Source organism: Thermobia domestica, chromosome 16 (assembly GCF_964235325.1).
Source record: "Thermobia domestica chromosome 16, izTheDome1.hap1.1, whole genome shotgun sequence".
Classification (NCBI taxonomy): domain Eukaryota; kingdom Metazoa; phylum Arthropoda; class Insecta; order Zygentoma; family Lepismatidae; genus Thermobia; species Thermobia domestica.
The window spans coordinates 134,758,719-134,781,874 of NC_137469.1; the positions used below are offsets into that span (position 1 = coordinate 134,758,719).

At 36.1% G+C, this 23,156-nt stretch overlaps 1 protein-coding gene and 1 non-coding gene across 3 annotated transcripts in view; one reads left to right on the forward strand and one right to left on the reverse strand.

Moving 5' to 3' along the window:
• The window catches only part of LOC145673437 (dystrophin-like), a 79,882-nt gene that overhangs the window by 17,947 nt on the left and 38,779 nt on the right, over window positions 1-23,156 (reverse strand). For both annotated transcript variants that reach the window (XM_081743140.1, XM_081743141.1), the window contains exons 8-10: window positions 12,479-12,597; window positions 8,138-8,302; window positions 6,678-6,822 (exon numbers count right to left, since the gene is read on the reverse strand). In XM_081743140.1, the coding sequence (XP_081599266.1) occupies window positions 6,678-6,822; window positions 8,138-8,302; window positions 12,479-12,597 (429 nt within the window). The remainder of the gene's footprint in view (window positions 1-6,677; window positions 6,823-8,137; window positions 8,303-12,478; window positions 12,598-23,156) is intronic.
• TRNAR-UCG (transfer RNA arginine (anticodon UCG)) lies at window positions 3,812-3,886 on the forward strand. The gene has a single exon. It is a non-coding gene; the product is annotated as a tRNA-Arg (tRNA).

Below are 23,156 nucleotides of genomic sequence, written 5' to 3' on the forward strand. Positions count from 1 at the left end.
TCAGTAGTCTGCCCCCTTAACAAAGATTTTTCTGCTTATTTTCCTAATTTTTAGTCAGAAATTGATGTTTTACACTTCTGTTTTCAAATAATTAGAGGATATAAAACTTCACATACACTATAATGTGAATTCCTTTATTTATTTATTTACTAACTTTTTTTCACTGAAAATGGTACTATAGCTAATATTATACTCTATAAATAATAATGCTGAGCGTCCCTTTATTCAACAATTAATGATGACAAATTTAAACATTTGAATGCTTTTGAGTTTATTTAAGAAGTCACAACTAATGCAAATTAACTGTGTTTGATTTTCAGTAATCGCTTGTCTAATGAACAATACAAATTGAAGGGATGAAAACTGACATAATGCAAGTTTTGAGGTATTGAAAGTTTCTGACAAGAACTGGCAATACATTTCTACATTATTTTGATTCATTGGAATTTAACGTCCCCTTTTCAGCACCAAGGCTATATGAAACGGTGTACAGTTAAAGTGGATCCGAACCACTACTCATGTTTTTATCTGAGAGAACCCCAACGGAAAACAAAATCTTTAATTTACCATCCAACGCTTATGCCCTTGAGGCTAAAGAAGACGGATGATCAATAAAAATAAATAATTGTAAAATAAATTAATGACCAAGGACATGTGAGAAGGAAAATGTCGCATTAAAGATCGCATAGATATTTTTATTAAAACGAATAATCAATAAAAGAATTCAGAGTGGGTAACATGCAATTATTTTGGCACATGCACTTCATTCTCGACATGCGTTGCGATTTAATAACTAAGAAGCTCGAGAAGACAAGTTAATTTGTAATTGTCTCATAAATGGCACCTAGTAATACTGAAAAAAAAAATCAAATTGTGTTTTCAGCTCTAATTTATTAGATGTACGTACATGAGAATGACATTGTGACAAATAATTTAGAATGAATTCCATTGCTTCCTTGTGAATATCGCCGTGTTTGAGGTGGGTGTACTTGGGGAGCATAGATGCTCAGTGATAGAACATTCATCTCCGGTGTTAGGTCCTATTTCAAAGTTGTGATAGACAACATCGTATCCGTGGGTTTCTTCGCGGTCTCCTGCTTCTTTGCATTCTTATTCCACCAATTATACGATAGTTTAGTATAAAAACATTCCTTTCCTTTTGCAAAACATGTGAAATTTAATTAACACTTTTTAAATACGAAGATCATATAACCAATACGAGGTATTGCTCTTCAAGAGAATTGGGCTCCTTGAGCAACATCCCAAACAAGTACACTCAGAGGCACTCCATGTTAGTCTAATGACTAGCGTGCGCGTCTTTGGTGCATGTCAGGAGCGTAGCGTTAAGATTCACAAGGGGTAGACAGTTTTGTTTCTTCTCCTTGTAAACTTCAATTATTAGAGTTAGAATTCAATTCACAACTCTATATATATTCGACTCATAATCAGCGTAAGTGATTATCGTGAGACACTGAGCTCTCTCTCTTTCTCTCCGATTATGAGTTGGATGATAATGATGGAATGACAAAAGTGGCAGGAAACGGAAGAACCTCAAGAAAACCATACACCGTGTTTGTCTACCACAAAGCCAACTTGATGTGATCTGGGGTCGAACAAGGGATCCTACGTATCAGAGGTAAGCGCTCTGCTATTGACCCACCACGGTTCTTACTAAATATTTACTACAAAAGCACCCATTTAGTTTCCCGTAATAGTTTTAGACTTTTCGGTTTAACATGTTTATTTTACTTATTTATTTTTGAATTTTTGCAGTTTAAAATCTCTTATCAATATTGAGGTACTTTAACGTCCCTTGTAACCTCAAAATCCACATGTATGAAAATTAAGTATTATATAATATATTATTAGAAAGAGCAGACAAATAGTGCAAAATATATGGTATCGACGTCCGACCTAACCAATGATTGACCTTGAGGTTTTTACTTCCTGATGAAAACATCTGAGTGAATAGAACTGAAAGAGCTTTGTATTAATCAACATTTCTGGAAGCACTTCCATGTTAATATCTTGAAACTTTTTACATGTTCATATTATATATATATATATGCGCATGCTACGATCCTTCTCAGTAACTGCTCATTTTCTTTAAATCGTACATTATTTACAACTTTAAACATAGATTTTCCAAAACAGTCATTACAGTCAAAAATCGTAACTCACCATTTCATAAAATTAGTTTAAGCACTTGAGAGTGTTAATGCTCCTTATACTTTATGCGATAGTAGATGGTCTTTAATTAATGTAGGCCATAGATAGTCCCAACAATAGCAAGGTTGAATTAAAGGTAATAATTTCATCAGCATGAGTTCATTCGTGACATAGTCAACAGTGGTGCTTACCATTTTCGCCTTTGTTACAGGAGCATTGGGGAACTCTCTCGTGCTATGTGGATAGCATACGCGCTTCTGGCGTGCGAGACCTGGGTTCGATTCCCGGCGGGAGCTCATGTGGTTCGAATCCCACGTTAAGCTGTACGTCCACGCCTCATATGACTAGCTGCTGAACAGGACGCTAAAGTTAATTCGATTCAATTCAATTTACGAGCATTAGATTTAATTCCCGTATGAATACATCTGGTTCGGCATCAACATTAAGCTATAAGTCCACGTCCCATATAGCGTCAATATTGGAAAGGAATGTGAAACTCGAGACTAACAAAATTTTGTTAAAATTGTTTCTTGCGAGGTTACACTACTGCATATAACATATGGAGATCTAATTTTGATCAATAAAATCCTTACCGGCTAGATCAAACCGGTATATCAATATTAATTTATTCTGATGAATCCTAGTATATACACAAATTTATTAAATTGAATTAATACTTTCCTTCCTATTCATTATCTTCCTACTTCTTTGCCTTTGTAAAGTAAATACGAATATGCGATTCCCTATTAGAAGCATTTGCATGATCCATGATTCGAAAAGTCAACTCAGAAATTAGTATACGACAGCTTAGACATGTAATTTAATAACAACTAGTGCAATAGTCTATACCTAATCATTTGGTTTGCACATAATACATAATTAACACATACACACACTCAAATACACACAAATTTAACTAACGATTTTAAAAATAACAACACAGCAGATTACAAAACCTTCCGCGCTCAGTTTTGCCTTTCGTACTGTTGAAACACTCTCGTATTGCGACTAAAAAGAAGCCAAACCTAGATCATGGAAGATTTATATGAATTACTGGTATCCATACAAGTTTCAGCAAGCAGTTATTACTTTAGGTTTTTGTTTCCTTCTATTTTTTTTAATTCTCCTCCTTCAAATATGACTGAATATCTAAAAGGAAGAGTGAAAAGTATACTGGATTTAAAATAGTATAATTGTGTTAAGTATGGTATCACTGCTGCTGAAACATTTTTTAAATGTCTCTTTACCAGGTTTTTTCGGCAAATGAGAAGCCCACAGCCGCATGTGCGCTATTTTCAAGTGAGAGCTTAATCAAATTGTTTCTGCCATGTTGAGATATATTCAGGCCTCCCAGCAGGACATTGAAAAAATATAGGACAGTTTGGTTTATAAAATAGGACAATTTGGTTAATACAATAGAATATTATGCTCTGAGGCACAGAAAAAAATGTATTGTTAAGAAAAGGTCACCCTTCACCCCAATTGGCAACTGAAAACAAGATTTAGATTAATACAGAATAAGAATATATATATATATATATATATATATATATATATATATATATATATATATATATATATATATATATATATATATATATATATATATATATATATAACCTTTTGCTTTTTAATCTTAGGTGGCCCCGCGTAGCGTAGTCGCTAACGCTCTCGCCTTCGGTGCGAGCGGTCCCGGGTTCGATTCCCGGTGGGGTCACTCGGTCGAAAAAGTGTAACAGCTTTTTCAGGCCAGCCACCCTGAATGAGGTTTTCCTGGGTTTTCCTCATTCACACCAGGCAAATGCCGGGATGGTACCTAACTTATAGGTCCCAGGCCGCTTCCTTCCTTTCCCAATCCTTTATTCCTTCCCTTTCCCCGGATTGTGTGCTCGCCGAGGGACGTCATCCCTCAAATCGTGAAGGGCTAAATGGCCTTAGATGCCGAAAGCCCAGAAATCCAAATCCTAAATCCCCCCTTTTTAATCTTAATAGACCTGCTGCATTGTTTTGAAGAAAAAAAAACTGATTGATATAAATGACTTGATATGCTAACTGGTTCATATTACCTTTGCTATCTAAACTTGAACTTTAAAAAAATAAAAAAGAAAAAAAAATAAAAAATTAAATAAATAAATAAAAATCACTGAACAAAGCAACGTTTATTATACAAAATAACTGTGTAATGAAATATTTGAATCTAAATAAACATTGAATTATTTGATTAACGTATTTCCCTGTAAAATAAATAATGTAACAGCATTTCATTCTTCATAGCCCTGAGAATTATATATACACTATGTGATCAAAAGTATCCGGACACCCCGAAAACATACGTTTTTCATATTAGGTGCATTGTGCTGCCACCTACTGCTAGGTATTCATTATCAGCGACCTCAGTAGTCATTAGACATCGGGAGAAAGCAGAATGGGGCGCTCCGCGGAACTCACGGACTTCGAACCTGGTCAGGTGATTGGATGTCACTTGTGTCAGAAGTCTGTACGCTAGATTTCCACATTCCTAAACATCCCTAGGTCTACTGTGTCTGATGTGAAAGTGAAGTGGAAACGTGAAGGGACACGTACAGCACAAAAGCGTACAGGTCGACCTTGTCTGTTGACTGACAGAGACCGCCGACAGCTGAAGAGAGTCATAAAGTGTAATAGGCAGATATCTATCCAGACCATCACACAGGAATTCCAAACTGCATCAGGATCCATTCCAAGTACTATGACAGTTAGGAATGAGGTGAGAAAACTTGGATTTCATGGTCGAGCGGATGCTCATAAGCCATACATCACGCAGGTAAATGCCAAACGACGCCTCGCTTGGTGTAAGGAGCGTAAACATTGGACGATTGAACAGTGTAAAAACGTTGTGTGGACTGACGAATCACGGCACACAATGTGGCGATCCGATGGCAGGGTGTGGGTATAGCGAATGCCCGGTGAACGTCATCTGTCAGCGTGTGTAGTGCCAACAGTAAAATTCGGAGGTGGTGGTGTTATGGTGTGGTCGTGTTTTTCTTGGAGGGGGCTTGCACCTCTTGTTGTTTTGCGTGGCACTCTCACAGCGCAGGCCTACAATGATGTTTGAAGCACCTTCTTGCTTCCCACTGTTGAAGAACACTTCGGGGATGGCGATTGCATCTTTCAACACGATCGAGCACCTGTTCATACTGCACGGCCTGTGGCGGACTGGTTACACGACCATAACATCCCTGTAATGGACTGGCCTGCACAGAGTTCTGACTTGGATCCTATAGAACACCTTTGGGATGTTTTGGAACGATACCTCTCCTCAGTTCAGCACTCCGTGAAGAATGGGCAGCCATTTCCCAAGAAATCTTCCAGCACCTGATTGAAAGTATGCCTGCGAGAGTGGAAGCTGTCATTAAGGCTAAGGGTGGGCCAACACTATATTGAATTCCAGCAGTACCGATGGAGGGCGCCACGAACTTGTAAGTCATTTTCAGCCAGGTGTCCGGATACTTTTGATCACATAGTGTACATTTCTAACAACAGTTATACAACATAAATTTCAGGACATTTCCACTGCATACATAATTTCCAGTATTTTCAGCATTTTTCTGCTTTTCATGACTTTTTAAGGGTGTTTCCACGAAACTTTTATTTCTAGGTTTTTAGGACGCGTGGGAACCCTGCATATTATGTACAGTAATATTGGAAGACGTTGGGATATTTTGGTGAATACCAACACACCTGAATGCCTAGCCAATACTGCTGCATACACTGCTGAAAGAAAATGCTAACACAGCTTGCGTTATACGAGACTGGAGCATGGTAAGGTTCCTCAGCTAAGCTTCATTGGGGAAGAATAAGCACATAGGAAGCACAGAAAAAAAGTGGACATAGAAGGATAGGAAAGAGCACATTAAAAAGAAAAAATAATAATGAGGATTAGTGGCTAGTTCTAAAAAAATGCTGACTTATTTAGCATATTGCTAATATGTAGCACTTTAAATCATCACTGTAACTGTCCTTAGTTTATATTTTTAATAATTCAATCACTAAAAATTTAGGAAATATAATACAAGATTAAAATATAGGACAAATATACACAATTCCAAAATATAGGAAAAAATAGGAAAATAGGACAGCTGGGGGCCCTGTATATTTCTTGATGTCTCTCTGTAGCTTGTCTGACGGGAACTTTTCTTCCCCAGTTTTGAAAAATAAAATTATTTAGAAATTTAATTCTACAATTATTGCTATTAACCAAGCCATCATCGACTCCATTATTTCTTTACAACATGAAATGTATATTGGCTCTTATTAATAAGGAAATTCTAAAAGAATGTTCTTTTAATTTGAAAGGGTAGAGAGAATCTCAATGTCTTATAGCACTCTACGCTACTGGTGCACGTAGTTCCGTTCGGACAGCACTGAACGCATAAAGATGTTTCAGATTCCATCTTTACACCGTCTCTCATATAGCCTCGATGCTGAATAGGGATGCTTAATTACAAAGAAACAATTAATCATATTACCTTCAGCAGTTTTAACCGATGAATCTGCGCTCGAATGTGAGTCCGATGTTCCTGCAAACATTCCTCAAGTCTCCGATCACCTTTAACAAGTTGGGCTGCATTCTCTTCTTCTCCATACAACTGGTTAATTTCTTCTTGAAGTTGCCTAAAATTGAATTTATAATAAACATACTTTATTTTCTTAACCATCGGCTATAGAATATCAGAAGTAAATAATTAATCACTTTCATTCTAAAACAACTAGTCCTCCAGGAGCTACGAGGGTAACGTGTGAAATTGAGAGTTGACCTATATGGATTTGTGGTGCATAAATACTATGTTTATGAATGAATATTTTGAGGTTCTTCTTTTCCATCGACTATTACGTCGTTTATTAATTTATATTTCCCATTATTTTTATTTCAAATTACAAGACATAATAATAGAAAGGTGAAACAAATTCATAAAATAAAAAAAAATAACATAATATGCCACGAAATGTCAAATAAATAAATTTTAAAAACTCAATGTTCCATCTAATTTTATTACCCTCGTTAAATGTGTAGTACAGAACATTCATCTTGGAAATTATTCATTGTAGCTTTGGAAAATTTAAGATTACTAATAAAACTCCAACTGACCAAAGCAGTATATATATTTTAAGATTATATATTTGTGTTACAGTTTCGGCTATGTATCATAGCCTTCCTCAGACTCATTATGAGAAATACCCAATTTTGACAGCTTATAGACAATGTGAATGCAAGACACGCCTACTTTCTCTTTACAAAACGTAAACTTTTAATTGGCTCTAAAAAGTAAATTTATTTTTTATGGAACGGATGAAGAAGAGAAGATTTAGAAGAAAGAAAGAGAGAAAGAAAAGAGGAAGCAGAAAAAGAAGGAAAAGGATGGTTTGGTATTGAAAGTTTACGAGAGAAAACACAGATCCTGAAGAACCTGTTGAGGAAGGAAGGGATTAAAACATACAGGAAAGGAGGAAAGCGGATAATAGACAGTGAGAGAGAAAAGAAAGAAGAAATGAAAGGAGATAAGATCAGAAGAGGAAAAAGTAGTGTACCAGGTTAATTGTAAAGAGTGCGATATGAAGTACATAGGGGAAACAGGAAAGAGATTAGAACAAAGGATAAAACAACATAACGATGATGCTAGACTAAAAAGAGAGAACACAATATATAAACATATTAAAGAAACGGGACATGAGATAGATTGGGAAGGAATAAAATGATTAGGAAGGGAGAAAAGGAGTGTGATAAGGAAGTGGAAAAAAGCCCAGTGGATTAAGAAACATGGGAAGGAGAAGTTGATGAATTGGTCTAGTGGACTTGTAATACATGGATTATGGGAAAAGATGATAGACAAAATAGAAAGAAAGAATTAAAAGGATCAACACGAGCTGTTGGAGCAGGTGTACTATGGGGAACTTACCACATACAGCTAGTATATATATAGTTGCTTACCTATCTTCTTCTTCTAAATGCATAATTATGCTCTGAAGCTCTTTTTGAGGATTTTGTTCAAGATTGATTCTAGACCCATGCAAAACAGTTCGTACAGATAGGTCCAGATCATTCACAACGTCATCATCACCTCTGTTAAAGCCAGCATCCGAGTCTTGGATTTCCCTACAATATATACACTATTTAAATATAAGTGTAATCACGTATACTCGATATTTATAAGATATATATTTAAATCTCACTTTTACGTCTAATTGGATCTAATGGATTCTCTTGACAAAGAGTCTACTTGGTTCTACTTGGTCTTCCTAGGTGCGAAGGATTATCATATGCACGGAAAAAACATGAGAGTGATTTATAGGGTTCACGCAATACGTTGTGTTCAGAAACCCACTACTTACTTTACAGATTCTGAGAATTTTGTAAGTTTGGAGAAGTTCTGCGAAATACTTTATCTTCACAATCAGTTTGATCGCGTGTATGCCCATGTCTAATGTGAGGTGTGAAGTTTGTTTTTATTACCTGTTCCTATTTGGCTGATTGCAGCAGTGACTTATTTGTCCAATTTCCTAATGGAAAAGGTGGTAAAAACTCGCTGATATTGTATATTAATAATGTCTGCATGAAATTCTTAACATTAGAATTATTAGTACGTGAAAATATAGTTATCACGAATGCTCCGTTAAAATATTAAAATAACCAAAGCATACTTATATAGCTTATCTTTGAAAGGCTAGATTTTCACAACTGTATGCAGAAATTTTTAACACTTTGGCTTGAAATAAAAGCTAGATTGGCCTAGGAAGACTCATATTTGTTTAATTAGTTCCATCTATAGGTAATTTCAAAGAGGTAAGTGACAGTTTTTTTCTCCCAACAAGAGTATACTGGGTGGGTGAAAAATAACACGGTATTTTTACGTACTCTATAGAAATTATGATATCATATTGAAAACAGTGCTATAATATAAAGTATTTATTAAGATTTCAAATTGCGTGCTTCATTTAGTTCAATCGTCGACCACTGGAAGCAGCACGCATCGTGTAAACGAACACGGTGGAGCACTTATTTATTTATGATTGCTGCTCGTTAGTAAGTGCGGAAATCAATCATTTTAGTATAGAGATTGTGGTGTACAGTGACTGGGTGAATGTTACAGTTCATCCAGAGACAATACAGAACTGTCATACAAAGTTAATGACCACAGGCACTGTAAATGTAAGAAGAAGTGGTCGTCCATCTACATTGTGGTCGGAGGAAAAGTGGCAAGAGTTCAAGAAATGTTCACTCGTAGCCCGAGAAAATCAATACGTAGTGGATTATCAAGGCATGCAATACATATGGTTTTGCATGAAGAACTCAATTCTTGCCCATGGAAACTCCATTATGTAAAAGAGTGAAAGTAACCGAAGGATGGAATTAGGGGATCATATGCTAGCTTGTCACGAACATTGGCTACAACTGTTTGAAAATATTTTGTTGAGGACTGGATCGGACCGAATTCCATGTTCGGGGTTTTATCAATTGCCATAACTCCCATTACTGGAGATCAAGCGATAATGATTCCTAAATGACTGTTGAGATTATGCAAAACAGTCCCAAATCTTCTGCGTAATACCATGAATGTCGACTTTTACTTTAAGATTACAAGTGCACTACAGTATTGGAATGGGAAAACACTGAGGACTTCATTTTCATGCAGGAGGGTGCATCACGCCACTTCGCAGTAATTTTTGACGAGTGGTTGGACAAGAAGTTTGCTGAACGTTGGCTTGGGCGGTGTAGACCTCATGAAATGGCCAGCAAGAAGTCCAGATCTCACTCCGTGTGATTTTATTTCTTGTGGAGGCTACACTAAGGATGAGGTGTACGAGGGCTGTCTAAAAAGTATCCGACCTTTGGCCAGAAAAATAGTTGCAAATACCTGACAGATTTGGGACCCTAATCCCCTTCAAAGTAGGCCCCTTGTGCTTCCACACACTTAGCCCACCGATCCTCCCACTGCTGGAAACACCGCTGGAAGTCTTCTTTTGGAATGTTGTTCAGCTCCGTCGTCGTGTTCCGCATTATGTCTTCTCTACTCTCAAAACGGGATCCCTTCAGAGGCGTCTTCAATTTTGGAAACAACCAGAAGTCACAAGGAGCCAGGTCTGGAGAGTAGGGAGGTTGGCGAACGGTTGTAATTCCATGTTTGGCTAAGAACGTGTGGATCAATTGGGATGAATGTGCTGGGGTGTTGTCATGATGGACGTGCCATCTCTTCGCTGTCCACATGTCTGGTCTTTTGCGCCGGACTGCGTCACGGAGTCGCCTGAGAACATCTTGATAGTACTCCTTTGTCACCGTTTGTCCTTCCGGAGCGTACTCGTGATGCACAATTCCACGGGCATCGAAGAAAACAGTCAGCAACACCTTGATTTTGCTTCGCACCTGCCGCGCTTTCTTCGGCCTTGGAGAATCGGGATGCTTCCATTGAGACGATTGTTGTTGTTTTGTTTCTGGGTCGTACCCGTACACCCATGACTCATCTCCAGTTATCACGGAATTCAGATACTCAGGATCAGTGTTGGTGGTGTCCAGAAGGTCCTGTGCAACGTCAAAACGGGTGTCTTTTTGTTCCTGAGACAACAACTTGGGTACAAATTTAGCAGCCACTCGTTTCATGTTCAAATCGTCCCGCAAAATTGCATGTGCAGAATCTTTACTCACTCCAACATCTTCTGCAATCTCCCGCACTGTCAAACGGCGATCTGCCATCACCAAATTTCGCACCCGCTCAACAACAGCTGCATTCCGAGCAGTTTGGGGCCTGCCGCTACGCTGCTCACTCTCGACTGATGTGCGGCCATCTTTGAATCGGTTGAACCATTGTTTAATTTGTGTTACACCCATCGCATCTTCTCCAAACACCTGCTGAATCTTACGAATTGTTTGGCTTTGAGAATCACCCAGCCTTTGACAGAATTTGATGCAGTATCTTTGCTCAATTCGTTCAGTCATCTTGCGAGAAACACTAAATCCGACGAACACTACCAACAGCACCTCACTTCGCGACCACCAGCTCACGACTGGCACACGCGAACGCGGTGAAAAAATTCAAGCATGCGCACTAAGGTTCCTCCTTCCACCGTGCACGGTGGCGCCGCCTGAGAGTCACTACTTTGCGTGGAAAAAATTAAGGTCGGATACTTTTTAGACAGGCCTCGTAAAGGTCAAAACCTCGTACAGTGAAGGAATTGGAGACAGGGATTCAAGAGGTTATTGTTAACATCCCTCCTGAATTCCTTCAGAAAAGTAAAAATTGTATCCCTGGCCGTTTGAGAAAACTGGTTAACAACAGATGTTTATATTGCGATCTAAATATTCCTTTGATTTCTTATCTAACGAAGGACATTCACATATTTCTCTAATAAATCAAAATCAATATTGCTGAGTTTATAACAGTTTTTTAATACCTAGTTACTTTTCAGCCACCCTGTATATATATATTTACTGAGTTAAGTTTTAGAAACACAAAACCATCTTAACCTACACCCTTATAAGAACATGACTTCAATAATTTCAAGTATAACTGGAACACTTTTCCAGTATATCAGTCATTTGTGAATCACTTCTCTGCACAGTAACGGTGTTTCAAGAACTATCAGTAATTTTGAGCAAACATATTTGGAAGCGTGGGTTGAATTTGCATAATGATTTATTTGCATTAACATATCATACGTTTAGCAGTGCGGAAAGTTACATTGAAAACGAGGCAAGTGAAGCCTTGAAACAGTACGTTATAATCTTTTTACACAGATGTACGGTATGATGTTTTTTTTTTTTTTTTTTTTTTTTTTTTTTTTTTTTAGTAGGTTCTTACTTTGTTTTAAGAAATGATTTAAACTATATTAAGCCTACGTAAGTATTTCAAAGGAAAATGAAAATGTTTTTCAGTGACTTGGAATTTTAACTGTTATGGTTTACAAAATATTGAAGAAGAAAGTAGAAACAAATCCAAATTAGGAACATAAATAATGCAACCTAAATAGCAGTAAGTTGAAAATACAGAGTAGCATAAACTTGCTGATTAATAAGCATATATTTGTTTGTTCTAAGAATGAATTACATCTAATTTCAAACAGCTGAAACAGAATACTCAAATTTTCAACTGGTACTCCATCGTTAAGGTTTAGGTACTCTTTGATCATTCTTTTGATTATTAACTATACAACAAAATAAACTATACAATCATTTCTTTCTAAGAGGGAAGAAGTCTGAAATCGTTACAAGAAAAACCAAGTTACCGTATTTAGGTATGCTAGAAACAGTAGTATTATTAAAATTCTTTTAATCCCTTACCCATTACTTAAAGCAGCATCACACGGTTGCACTGGAAGGTACTGTAATTTTGACGAAGTACGGCAAAACTTATTTTTTATCATCTGGATGAAAGCCCAGGTAGCTTCCCTCGATGTAGTCTATATATAAAGAAAAACTGATAAATTATTTTATGAATGAAGCAATACATATCACAGAATAAAGAAATCAGTACACGAAATATAAAAATTAACAAAAACTTTAAAACTAACGCTTTATTTTAATGTCCGTACTTATGACCGGCAGGTTAAACGATAAGAGTGATTAGATGAATTCAGACAAATAGCGACAGAATTAGAGGAAGAAACAGCTCTGGACTAGTGGTGGGCACAAAAACCGTCTTTTCGGTTTCCGGTTTTCAGGAAAATCGAAACCTGTTTCTGAAAATTAAAAAAAAAACAGTTTTTTCGGAAAACGGTTATCGGTTTTCTCCAAACCTTTTTTTTTTTTTTTTTTTTACCGAAATCGGTTTAGTTTTTAATCGAAACCAGTTTGTTTTTCCAATACTGGTTCTATTACCCGTACTAACCAGAATAAAGTTTCCTTCTCCGGAAACCATTTCGTTTCTACAGAAATAATTTTGTGTTCGGTGAAAACCGTATTGGTTTTTACAGCAAACTGAAACCGGTTTCTGTAAAAAACGAATCGGTTTTGGAGAAAAACCGAAATGTTTTTCCCCGGATTTCTGGTTTTCTAGAAACCGGTTTTCGGTTTTTACAAAAAAGTTTTGTCCATCCCTACTCTGAACACGTTAGGATCTGAATGGGAAGAATCAGCTTTGATATTACATGAACATGTTCTCTAATTTCTTCCTGTATTTGATTTTAGGTCGTAATAGAATAGAATAGACATCATCATCTACTTAGTGGATATTTAGAACACACTATTGTGATGCTACTTTTCTGGAGAACGTAATAATTCAATTCAACCTGTACCTTGTAAGAAAATGTATTCGATGCTAAATACATGTAAGAAACCTTGCTCCCGAAAATCTTCATAAGAGAACTAGTACTCCAAATGTGAAACCCAAAAATGTTAGAGGATGGATTACAAGTCTATTCATAAAACAGTACAATATATTCGTATATATACACAAGAAGCGCGTTTCAGAAAGTAACCTCCGATTGGTCACTGTGCGTGAAGTAGAGGGGGCAGCGCTACCATTTTTGCACAGACGTGCGCAGTAGATCAGTCTGCATCAAGCCGTGGTAGAGTGAAGGTTGTCTGATTCCTAGTTTCATTTTGTAGCGTCTCAAAATGTGTGCTGCAATAGAAAACTCCGCCAAGTGCAAAATGCGAGCTGTTACATGTTTCCTTACGGCAAAACAATATCGGTAACAGCTATTCATCGGGAACTTTGTGTCGTGTATGGACCAAGTGCGATGAGTGAAGGAGTTGTTCATCAATGGGTTCGTTCATTTAAAAGAGGACGAACAAACATTCATGACGAAGAAAGCAGTGGCAGGCCATCATTGGTCACTGATGAACTCATTCAGAAAATTGATGGAAAAGTTCATGAAAATCGACGTTTCACAATCCCGGAGCTTTCCGATGAATTTTCACAAATTTCCAGGACTGTGTTACGTGATCTCAGTACTTTGGTGATGCGGAGCTGAAAGATGCGGTCACAGGCGGGAGATTTTTATGATGATGGAATTTCTAAGCTTGTGCAGAGATATGATAAGTACTTAAATGTTTATGGAAACTATGTTGCAAAATAGAGCAACGAAGTAGTTTTCAGATGTATATAATAAATTATTCTTATTTACTCTGGTGCTTCTTTCTTAACCAATCAGAGGTTACTTTCCGACCAGCCCTCATATATATATATTTGTACACTTTCTTAATAAAACTACACTAGTTTAACACAGAAATGATTGCTGTAGTCTAAGATTTCGATCTTACACTTAATTTGTGGCCTTTCCTTGTAAAACCATTCTAGTTCTATAATTTTTTCCTGAGAATATATGTGGCGGTACTTAACAATTGCTTATCATCTTTTCAGGTACAGGATATTATTCTGTATATACTGTTTACTGTATATATTGTTTAGTATATATATATTGTTCTGTATATAACATCTACCTTTATAAGGGTAAATCGTCTGACGGACCAAAGTCTGACGCTGATGTGGAAAGAAATAGAGATTTTTTATTTTCAGTGTAGATTTCGGAAGTCTACGGCGAAAACGGACCGAGAATCAACACTGGCCAACCAATTGTATGGTGCAGAGCGCGTAAATGTATTCTATCGTGTTTAGTTGCTGCAGCATTCAGGCAGGAGCTTGACCTGTGTCGAACACCCAATAAGTTCACACTGAGTGTTCATGACTTGCTGGCTTCATATTAACAACTGCTGATTAAATTTCAACAGTTACATCATGTTTAAGTGAAGCTACACCTTGTTTTAACACTGTAAGTACATATAAATAAAAATCATTCCTTTCAAAGTGCCCTGTATTATGTCACAAAACAAAATGCATGTTTTTCGCAAGATAATATATTTTTCCCCTTACTATGAGAATGAAATCGGTACACGTTAACTTTCTACCACCTCGCGATTTAAATAAATTTTTGAAAATTTTAACGGCCCAATTCCTAACAAAATTGATAAATGCATTATCATTCTCTTTGCAGTTCACACAAGACACTATAGAAATATCAGAAAACCTAATAAAAAGAAGAAAATAAAACTACGTTTTTCCCCAGTTTCAAATTTACAGCTATTAGCCACATATTTAAAGAGTACACAAGTTCTGACATTTGTTATTCCGTGACTCATTGCATCCGTACAAAATTCTTACATACACACAACCGTGTTCGAATCTTCATCGCACTTTGCTTTTCATTTTCTCATTGATCAGGTATGACAAGAGCAAAAAGACAAATATAATTTTTGGTGCGATTCGACATTCTGCAATCCTTTTTCTTTTTTGTCAAGTGAAGAGGCTGAAGAAGGATTTTAAAAGCATAATGACCGTTTTAGATTTTTCTATTAATAAAAACTAGGAACTGGTTTACAATTAAAACTAAATTGAAGTCTCTTGAATTATAGTCCATAAACAGCTATGGTTAACGAGATGTATTTAAGTTATTTTGTGTATGGTCAGCATATTGGCTTCCATTATCTTTATTTCTGGGACTAAATATAACTAAAGTATTTTTTTTTCTTTCTTCAGAAAGAAAATACTCATCTTTAGTTCTAAACAAAACAGAGAGCTTAGTTCAAAATGTCGCTATGCCATTACATTTCGTTGCATAAATAAATAAATAAAATGAACACATATCTACTTGAAAATATAGAAGATAATTTGACAAATATTATGAATAATTCTGTAACAAATTAAGGAGTGGTTTATACTAAAATAATCTGCAACGAAGTGCAAGGTATTGGAAGTCAGCAAATATATTTGCCCTTATATGCTAAAACACAAGTTTCTTGAATAGATAGGGACACTTCACCTTAAAATATAAATCTTGAATTCGATTCTCTACAGAATCTAAAATACAGGGTATCCGGAATGGGACTGACGGTTTTTAAAAGTATATAGTTTTAATATAGTCAGAGATACAAAAAAAAAAAAAAAAAAAAACATGCATTTTAAAAGAGAACTCAAAAAGTTTATTTGGTCTTACTTATAAGTCACTAACTGTAACTCCACGTGAGCTCTATTTGTACCTCTTACAATACCAAGCCTGAACTCAATCTCTCTCCACGTATTCTGTAACATCTGAGGTGTTACTGAAGCAATCGCATTCCTAATACGGTTCTTCAATTCATCAACGTTACGCACCTTTTCACCAGAATACACAAGATCTTTCACATACCCCCACAGGAAGAAGTCCAGGGAGGTAACATCAGGTTAGCGTGGAGGCATCTAATTGGCCCATCACGGCCTATCCAACGCCATTGCTGTTTATCGGCGATACTAGCGCCGTCACCGGTAGTTGTTCAAGTATGAAAATTTGCTGAACAAAACTTTTTGAGTTTTCCTTCAATATGAATGTTTTTTTTTTCTTCTGTAGTATCTCTGACCATATTAAAACTATACACTTTTAAAAATTGTCAGTCCTATTCCGGACACCCTGTATATTAATAAATTTAAACCTTGAGGAACTCAACACAAGTTTGACGTCGTGAGATCCGAGCCACATGAGCTCTCAACAAAAGTTATTATAATATTTGGTATTGGGAAGAAGGTATGAAACTGGTTACAAATTTCGTGATCTGTAAGCAGTCAGAGCCGTGACCCGGTATGACCCTAACAGACCTGATGACGACGGAACATCGTCATACACATGGAAAATTTGTATGACACTATTAATGTAGTTCTGACCCTTTCTGCTGGTCCAGTGGCAAGCGTGTGCTCCTTTGGTATAGGTAGTCTAGGTTCGATTCCCAAAATTTTACTTTAACCAGCATTTGCTTCCATTAATCAGCCATCTCCTTTAGCCTCAAGGTCTTATGCGAGGGACGTTAAACTAACTTTTCATTAACGTTCATTTCATTTTAAACACGATTCTGCCCTCTCTTCTCACTAAGCCTGTCTTTCTTGATGTGTGCGTCAAAACATTGCCTGAAAGATAACCGCAAGGTCTATAAGATAATAAACACGTACGAATTATAAGCTGAGACCAATGTACAAACGTAAAATTTTATTTGAAATAATGAAGACTTGGTCTAGATTAAGAAATGTCACACCGGAAAACAAACATGTGAATATTCGAGCTAGAACAGTTGACATCAATAATTTTATAAAATGCTCTGGAGATTACTTCCGGGCCATCGGGTCTGTCCGAATAGCTACGTTTTTTTGGTTACAGGACCTATCCGAGTGAGACTGGGTCTGAAAACAATCCCCGACTCAGGTGACGTGGATAAAAGTCGTCAGCAAAGTGATCCAAGCTGCAGGAGAAGCAAATAATTTACCAAGAAATCAGAGTGTACGATATCGATAGCAAAGAAATTTTTGCAAGATGAGCAATCTAAATATGATCTTGTGTATATTCAGTTTTTAACAGAAGCACTTTTCAAGTTAGATTATAGAAGTAAATTATTATATGAACAATTTTCAGTACTGAAAAGGTGTTGATGAAAATATTCAATAAATCTGAGAAAGTTGAGAAAAATGTATAGGAAAATGTGTTGAAGACTATGCATCCAAAAAGTCTGGTGCCAGTGTTTTGTAAGCTACTGACAAAAAATTGGCTGAAAATCTCTTGAGAAATGAAATTGAACAATGTTTCAGCATTCAAGCTTCAATTTCTACTATCGTCATATAAATGTTACAGATAAAATTCATAGCTTGACTCCTGATAACTTGGAAAATGTTATATATTGTTCACCACATTAAATATAACAACTCATTTTTGATATCAATAAATGACTTACGCATACAAGATTGCGTCAATACTATTAAGCTATATCTATATTATACGAATGAAAAGACGTTGTCTACCATAACGAAAAATGTCAACCGTTTGAAATGATTTTTTTAAAAACATAGTTAACACCTACCTCGAACTGGGCTGTTACGTCATTTTTATTAAAATGCGTATCCTAATGGAGGAGAGAAGGTTAAAAATGTATGCCAAAAATATATAGAGTATCTCTAGAACACCTTATGTTAAAGAGGTAAAACTAGTCATACAGACACCTTATTTTAAAATACGTGAGCAGATTCTCCATTATCTTTAAAAAACGCTTTTTAGGGGAAAAGGGAAGAAGTTCCAAATATCTAGTCAATATATAAAAGTGACATTGTGATTGTCTGTCTGATCATCACGAGAAAACGAATGAATCGTTTGAAATTAATTTTTGAACATCTGGTGACAAACACAGTGTGCGTGGGTTTTCTCGGAGTTCTTCCGTTTCCTCCCACTTTCTTCATTCCACCATTTCATTCATTTCTCATAATCACCGTCTTTTTTAGCCTAACCGACATAACCGTGGGACGTAAAACTCAAAGATTTCATTTCATTTTTTAATTTTTGAACATATTGCTAAATTCTCTCTCTTCTAGAGGTAGAGTAAATTTGGTACACGGGAGATTGGACTTTCCTATCACCTTTTCTTACAAAAAGTTCCTCTTGAATACAAGTATATTACAGTAAGTAAAGTTTCCTCTATATAAGTAAGAAAGTGAAAGGAACCCAATGATCAGGCTCCTTAGAGCTTTTGGTAGTTTGATCAACCGGGTGAGATTGATACTTAAGGTGTGCTTTCCTCTTCTATACCACAATGTTGCTGACTGCTGGACCCTGCGTCACTAGTCGAATGTTGGCGATGTTGGACGACGTCCTGTTTATTGCTGTCGTCTGTAGTGTGTGTGTTTACTTCAAGCACGTGCAGTAGACACATGGTTATAGCATGATGTGGAAACACGTGGAACCTTACAATATTTAGTACTTACAAGAAAATGGTTAGCTGGCGCTCGCTGGGAAGTTGACGAAACTTGGACACAATTTAGAGGATGGTAACAGACAAAGAACGGATTAGGAATGGAAGACCGTAGGCAACAACAGCGGCCCAGGATCAATGGTTCAAGAAATACGGAACCATTTTCTGCGTCATCGATCTGTCTGCAAAGACAAAGCCATGAGACGGCCACGTCGAGTTCAGATATATGATGAAAATCTAATTATGTTTACGAAAGATATCGTACGACATATTTTCTAAGGTGCAGGGAGAGCGTTAAATTCATTCGTCAATCCTCGACTGATTTTATACCCAAGTGTTGAGAGATGTCTGGAAAGACTTCAGAAACAAGTATCCTATATTTCACGAAAACCGAATACTTGTTTAGAATGTTATCGTCGGACTTTTTTTTTTTTTTTTTTGATCGGCAAATAAATCCATTCCTTATTTTTACTGACTTTAACTGCATCCAGGGGGAATCATTGAAAACCTCAAAGGAAATATGAGCTATATTTGTACAAAATCAAATACGAGTATATAGATAAATTTCATTAGGGATTCACCCTTAAATTCTTGAGACTTTAACACCATGTGAACTATTAAGTGAAAATACAATTATATATACAGTGTGTAACAAAAAGATCGGGACAGTGGAATATCTCGAGAAATATACTTGAGATTCAAAAACCGTGAAACACGTAACCAATATTTTAAAAAGATCTATTTAACTAACATAGTGAAGTTGCCCTCCCACTCCCTAACGGGGAAAGGAGGGGGCAACTTTAAAATTTTAAAAACAAACCGCCTACTTTTCTTGTAGATTCGGATTCTGCATCCAAAAGTAAGAAACTTTTGCTGGAAGTACTTTATCTTTCTAGATGGCGCTGTAATCGCAAAAAATGAATATCATCGTACCGACGTCCCTTAACTTTGCGGTCTGAAATATTTCCGAAATGACAAAAAGTGTGACAAATCTAGTTACGCAACAAAGTACTCATGTCAGGGGCCTATACAATTCTGTAAAGAAGTGCTCTAGGGGTCCCATCATAGGGCCCAACATGAAAATTTCAAATGGAAACCCCCTTTTTTATTGCAGATTCTAATTCTGCGATTGAAAATAAGCAACTTTTACTTGAGGCACTTTTTCGTTATTCTGCTAGATAGGTCTATAATCGCAAAAAAATTGAATATCATCGTACGCACGTACGTCACCTGAGGCTGATGATACCTCGAGAAATACTTTGCAATTTTAATACTTGTCCAATAATTTTAAAAGATCTATTCAACTAACATAAAATGAAGTTGCCTTCATCTTCGCACAATTTCAAATATAAACCCTCTACCTTAAGATTGATTCGGATTCTGCGACCAAAAATATGCACTTTTACTTTAAGTATTTTTTTCGTTATCCTCCTAGATAATACATAAATCGCAATAATAATAATAATAATAATAATAATAATAATAATAATAATAATAATAATAATAATAATAATAATAATAATAATAATAATAATAATAATAATAATATTTTATTATTATTATTATTATTATTATTATTATTATTATTATTATTATTATTATTATTATTATTATTATTATTATTGTACGTCACCTGAGGCTGATAAATGAAAAGCTGGTTCAAGAACTGGACATGCAGTGTGATGTTGTTGCGAAGACTTGCAAACAAATAAAGTAGTTATGAACATGTTTGTAATAATATTCTTCAAGAACTGAGATTTTTCTGTGAGATATTGGACACTATGAAAGTTGATTAACGCCAGCTCTCCGTTGGGACATGCAGTTTCAATTAGTAATCGGACATAGTGTCAAAAGGCAATTAAGTTATTCATTTTTTTCACGTTTATGTAGATATTATAATGACGATTTGATTTGAATATAGACCATGTGATTTTACCTGAGAGGTAAAAGTGAAAGTAAACACGTAATGTTGATAGGTGAATCTATTAAAGTTTAAAATGAAACTATCAGTTTCTTATGGTTATGTAGATGTGCATAATTACGATTTAATTTGAAATTGCATGTAATTCCATCTGAGAAGTGAAAGTGTGAACATGTAAAGTTGATCGATAGAAGAGAGCAAATGTACTTTTATAAAATTAGTGGAACAAATAACATTTGACCAGGTAGGTATGTGTCATCCCTATGGCATGTTCTGTAAATACTTATCGTTGGTCGTAAATTACGGTCCAGTAACGTAGAAGCTATTAGATATTGGTAGCAGTAATTATTGTTATAAAAAATCTCTGAACACTCAAGATGTATTTCAAATGGTTTGTATTAGAGGTCTCAAAGTAAAGTTGTAACGTTCTCGATGATGCAAGAATGGGCCAATCTCGAAAGATTATGTGCAGAATTTAACAAAAAAAAAATTAGCGTTCCATACAATCCCATTTCGAGATCTACTGTCGAGTGCATCGTAAGACGTGTCGAGGAAACGGTAACTATAAAAGAGTTTAACATTCTTGGTCGACCGAAATCGGCGACAACAGCTTGATGTTGCACTCATTTGTTGAAAATATTCACCTTAGCGTTCATAAAGCTGCTGAACAACATGAGATTAGTCACATGTCTGCGAAAAGAATGTTGAAGAAAATAAAGTTCCGCCCACACAAAAATCATCTGATATATAAGATGAATGGAGATGTCTTTGATCACCGTCTAGAATTTTCTGAAGATATGATGAAACAAATCAATGATGATCCTCCACCACCATTGAATTTTCTGAAGAAGCCAAGTTTCACGTAACCGGTTACATTAACAGAAATAATTGCAGGTTTCGATTTGACAGCAATCTCATTGGTCCTTTCAAACACACACTAAATCCTGAAAACTTGAATATCTGAGAAGCAGTGCTAAATAATACAATAACTGTTCCCCCTTTTTATTAATAACAATTTGATTTTTGAACTGTGTGAGGAAATGCTTCGAAATCAAGTAGTTCTATCAATGAGAGACAATGTAGAATACAATTTTGCCTACAGACGGTTCCAACAAAATGGTGCAGGACCGGACTACAGTGTAAATATGCGGCAATTTCTTAAGACGGGATTTCCTAAACAACGGATTGGCACAAGAGACGAGATTGAGTGGCTCGCTCGTTCTCTGTTCCCCTGATTTATCGCCACTAGACTACTTTTTCTGGGTTCATCTAAAAATCCGAATATACCAAACAATGCCAATCACTTTGGATAATCTTCGCCAAAGGGTTATTAATGAAGTTGCACTTATTGAACTGGACGTCATCAGGAGTGCAGTCTTTGTCTTTTACCAACGAATTGCTTAATGTTAAACCAAGAAAGGTGGGCAGTTTGAGCACATGCTGTCAAACATCAGTTACACTACGTTCATCTGCCAATTTTAGACAACCAAGTCGTGAGAGGCAAGGGGACTCACGATAATCAAGTTTTTCGAGAAAAACAGGAAGACAGTACGTGGCTGGTAAAGCTGATGTGTAGTTACGCATTCCGCAGCTAGCCTAACAGTAAATTAAGATAGCAGGGAGCGAAGACAGGACAACGTTCTTCACTTTCAAATTTCATGTGAAACGGAATGTAATTAGTGTTCAACGAAGTTAGGGTTATGTTAAATCCAAGTGTATCAGTCACACCTCCCTAACAATTTAACTGAACTTTGAGAACGCATTTAAAAAGCAGGTGGATCTACTGACTGTGGGATGTAGGAAAGAGTGTGCCAAGAATTCCTATCAGACTGATGTATGTTGAATAACAAACGGCACTCATCTTGAGCATCTTTGACAAGGAACATAACACACATGTGTTTATTTAAAAAACTTTTTGAGTTTTCTCTCATTTAATATAAGCTGCATATCATTGTGAGTAAATAAACGTTAGTTATTAACCTGTGAAATCGAGATCATCATTTACAATACCTCTGTATATCAATTAAGTTTCTTTGTGCTTTATCCGCGTTTTGTAAATTTGTTTTCCTGTGAAATCTCAGTCATTTTTGTGCTTTTTCGTACTAGAGTGAAAAATTATTTTATTTAATCTGTCCGTGTCACGTGATATTTAACGAACATATTGGTCTACTTGATCTTCACAATTCAAGGGAAGATGTGTCTTGTTGTAAAGCACACTTTCCTTTCATATCGTAATAGTTTACAAGTCGCATTGAAATGTAAATGAAAGCAAATTTGTTTTATGCTAAGCATTTTAAAATATTGATAATGTATTCTGTGTTTTTTAATTGCACGTGTATT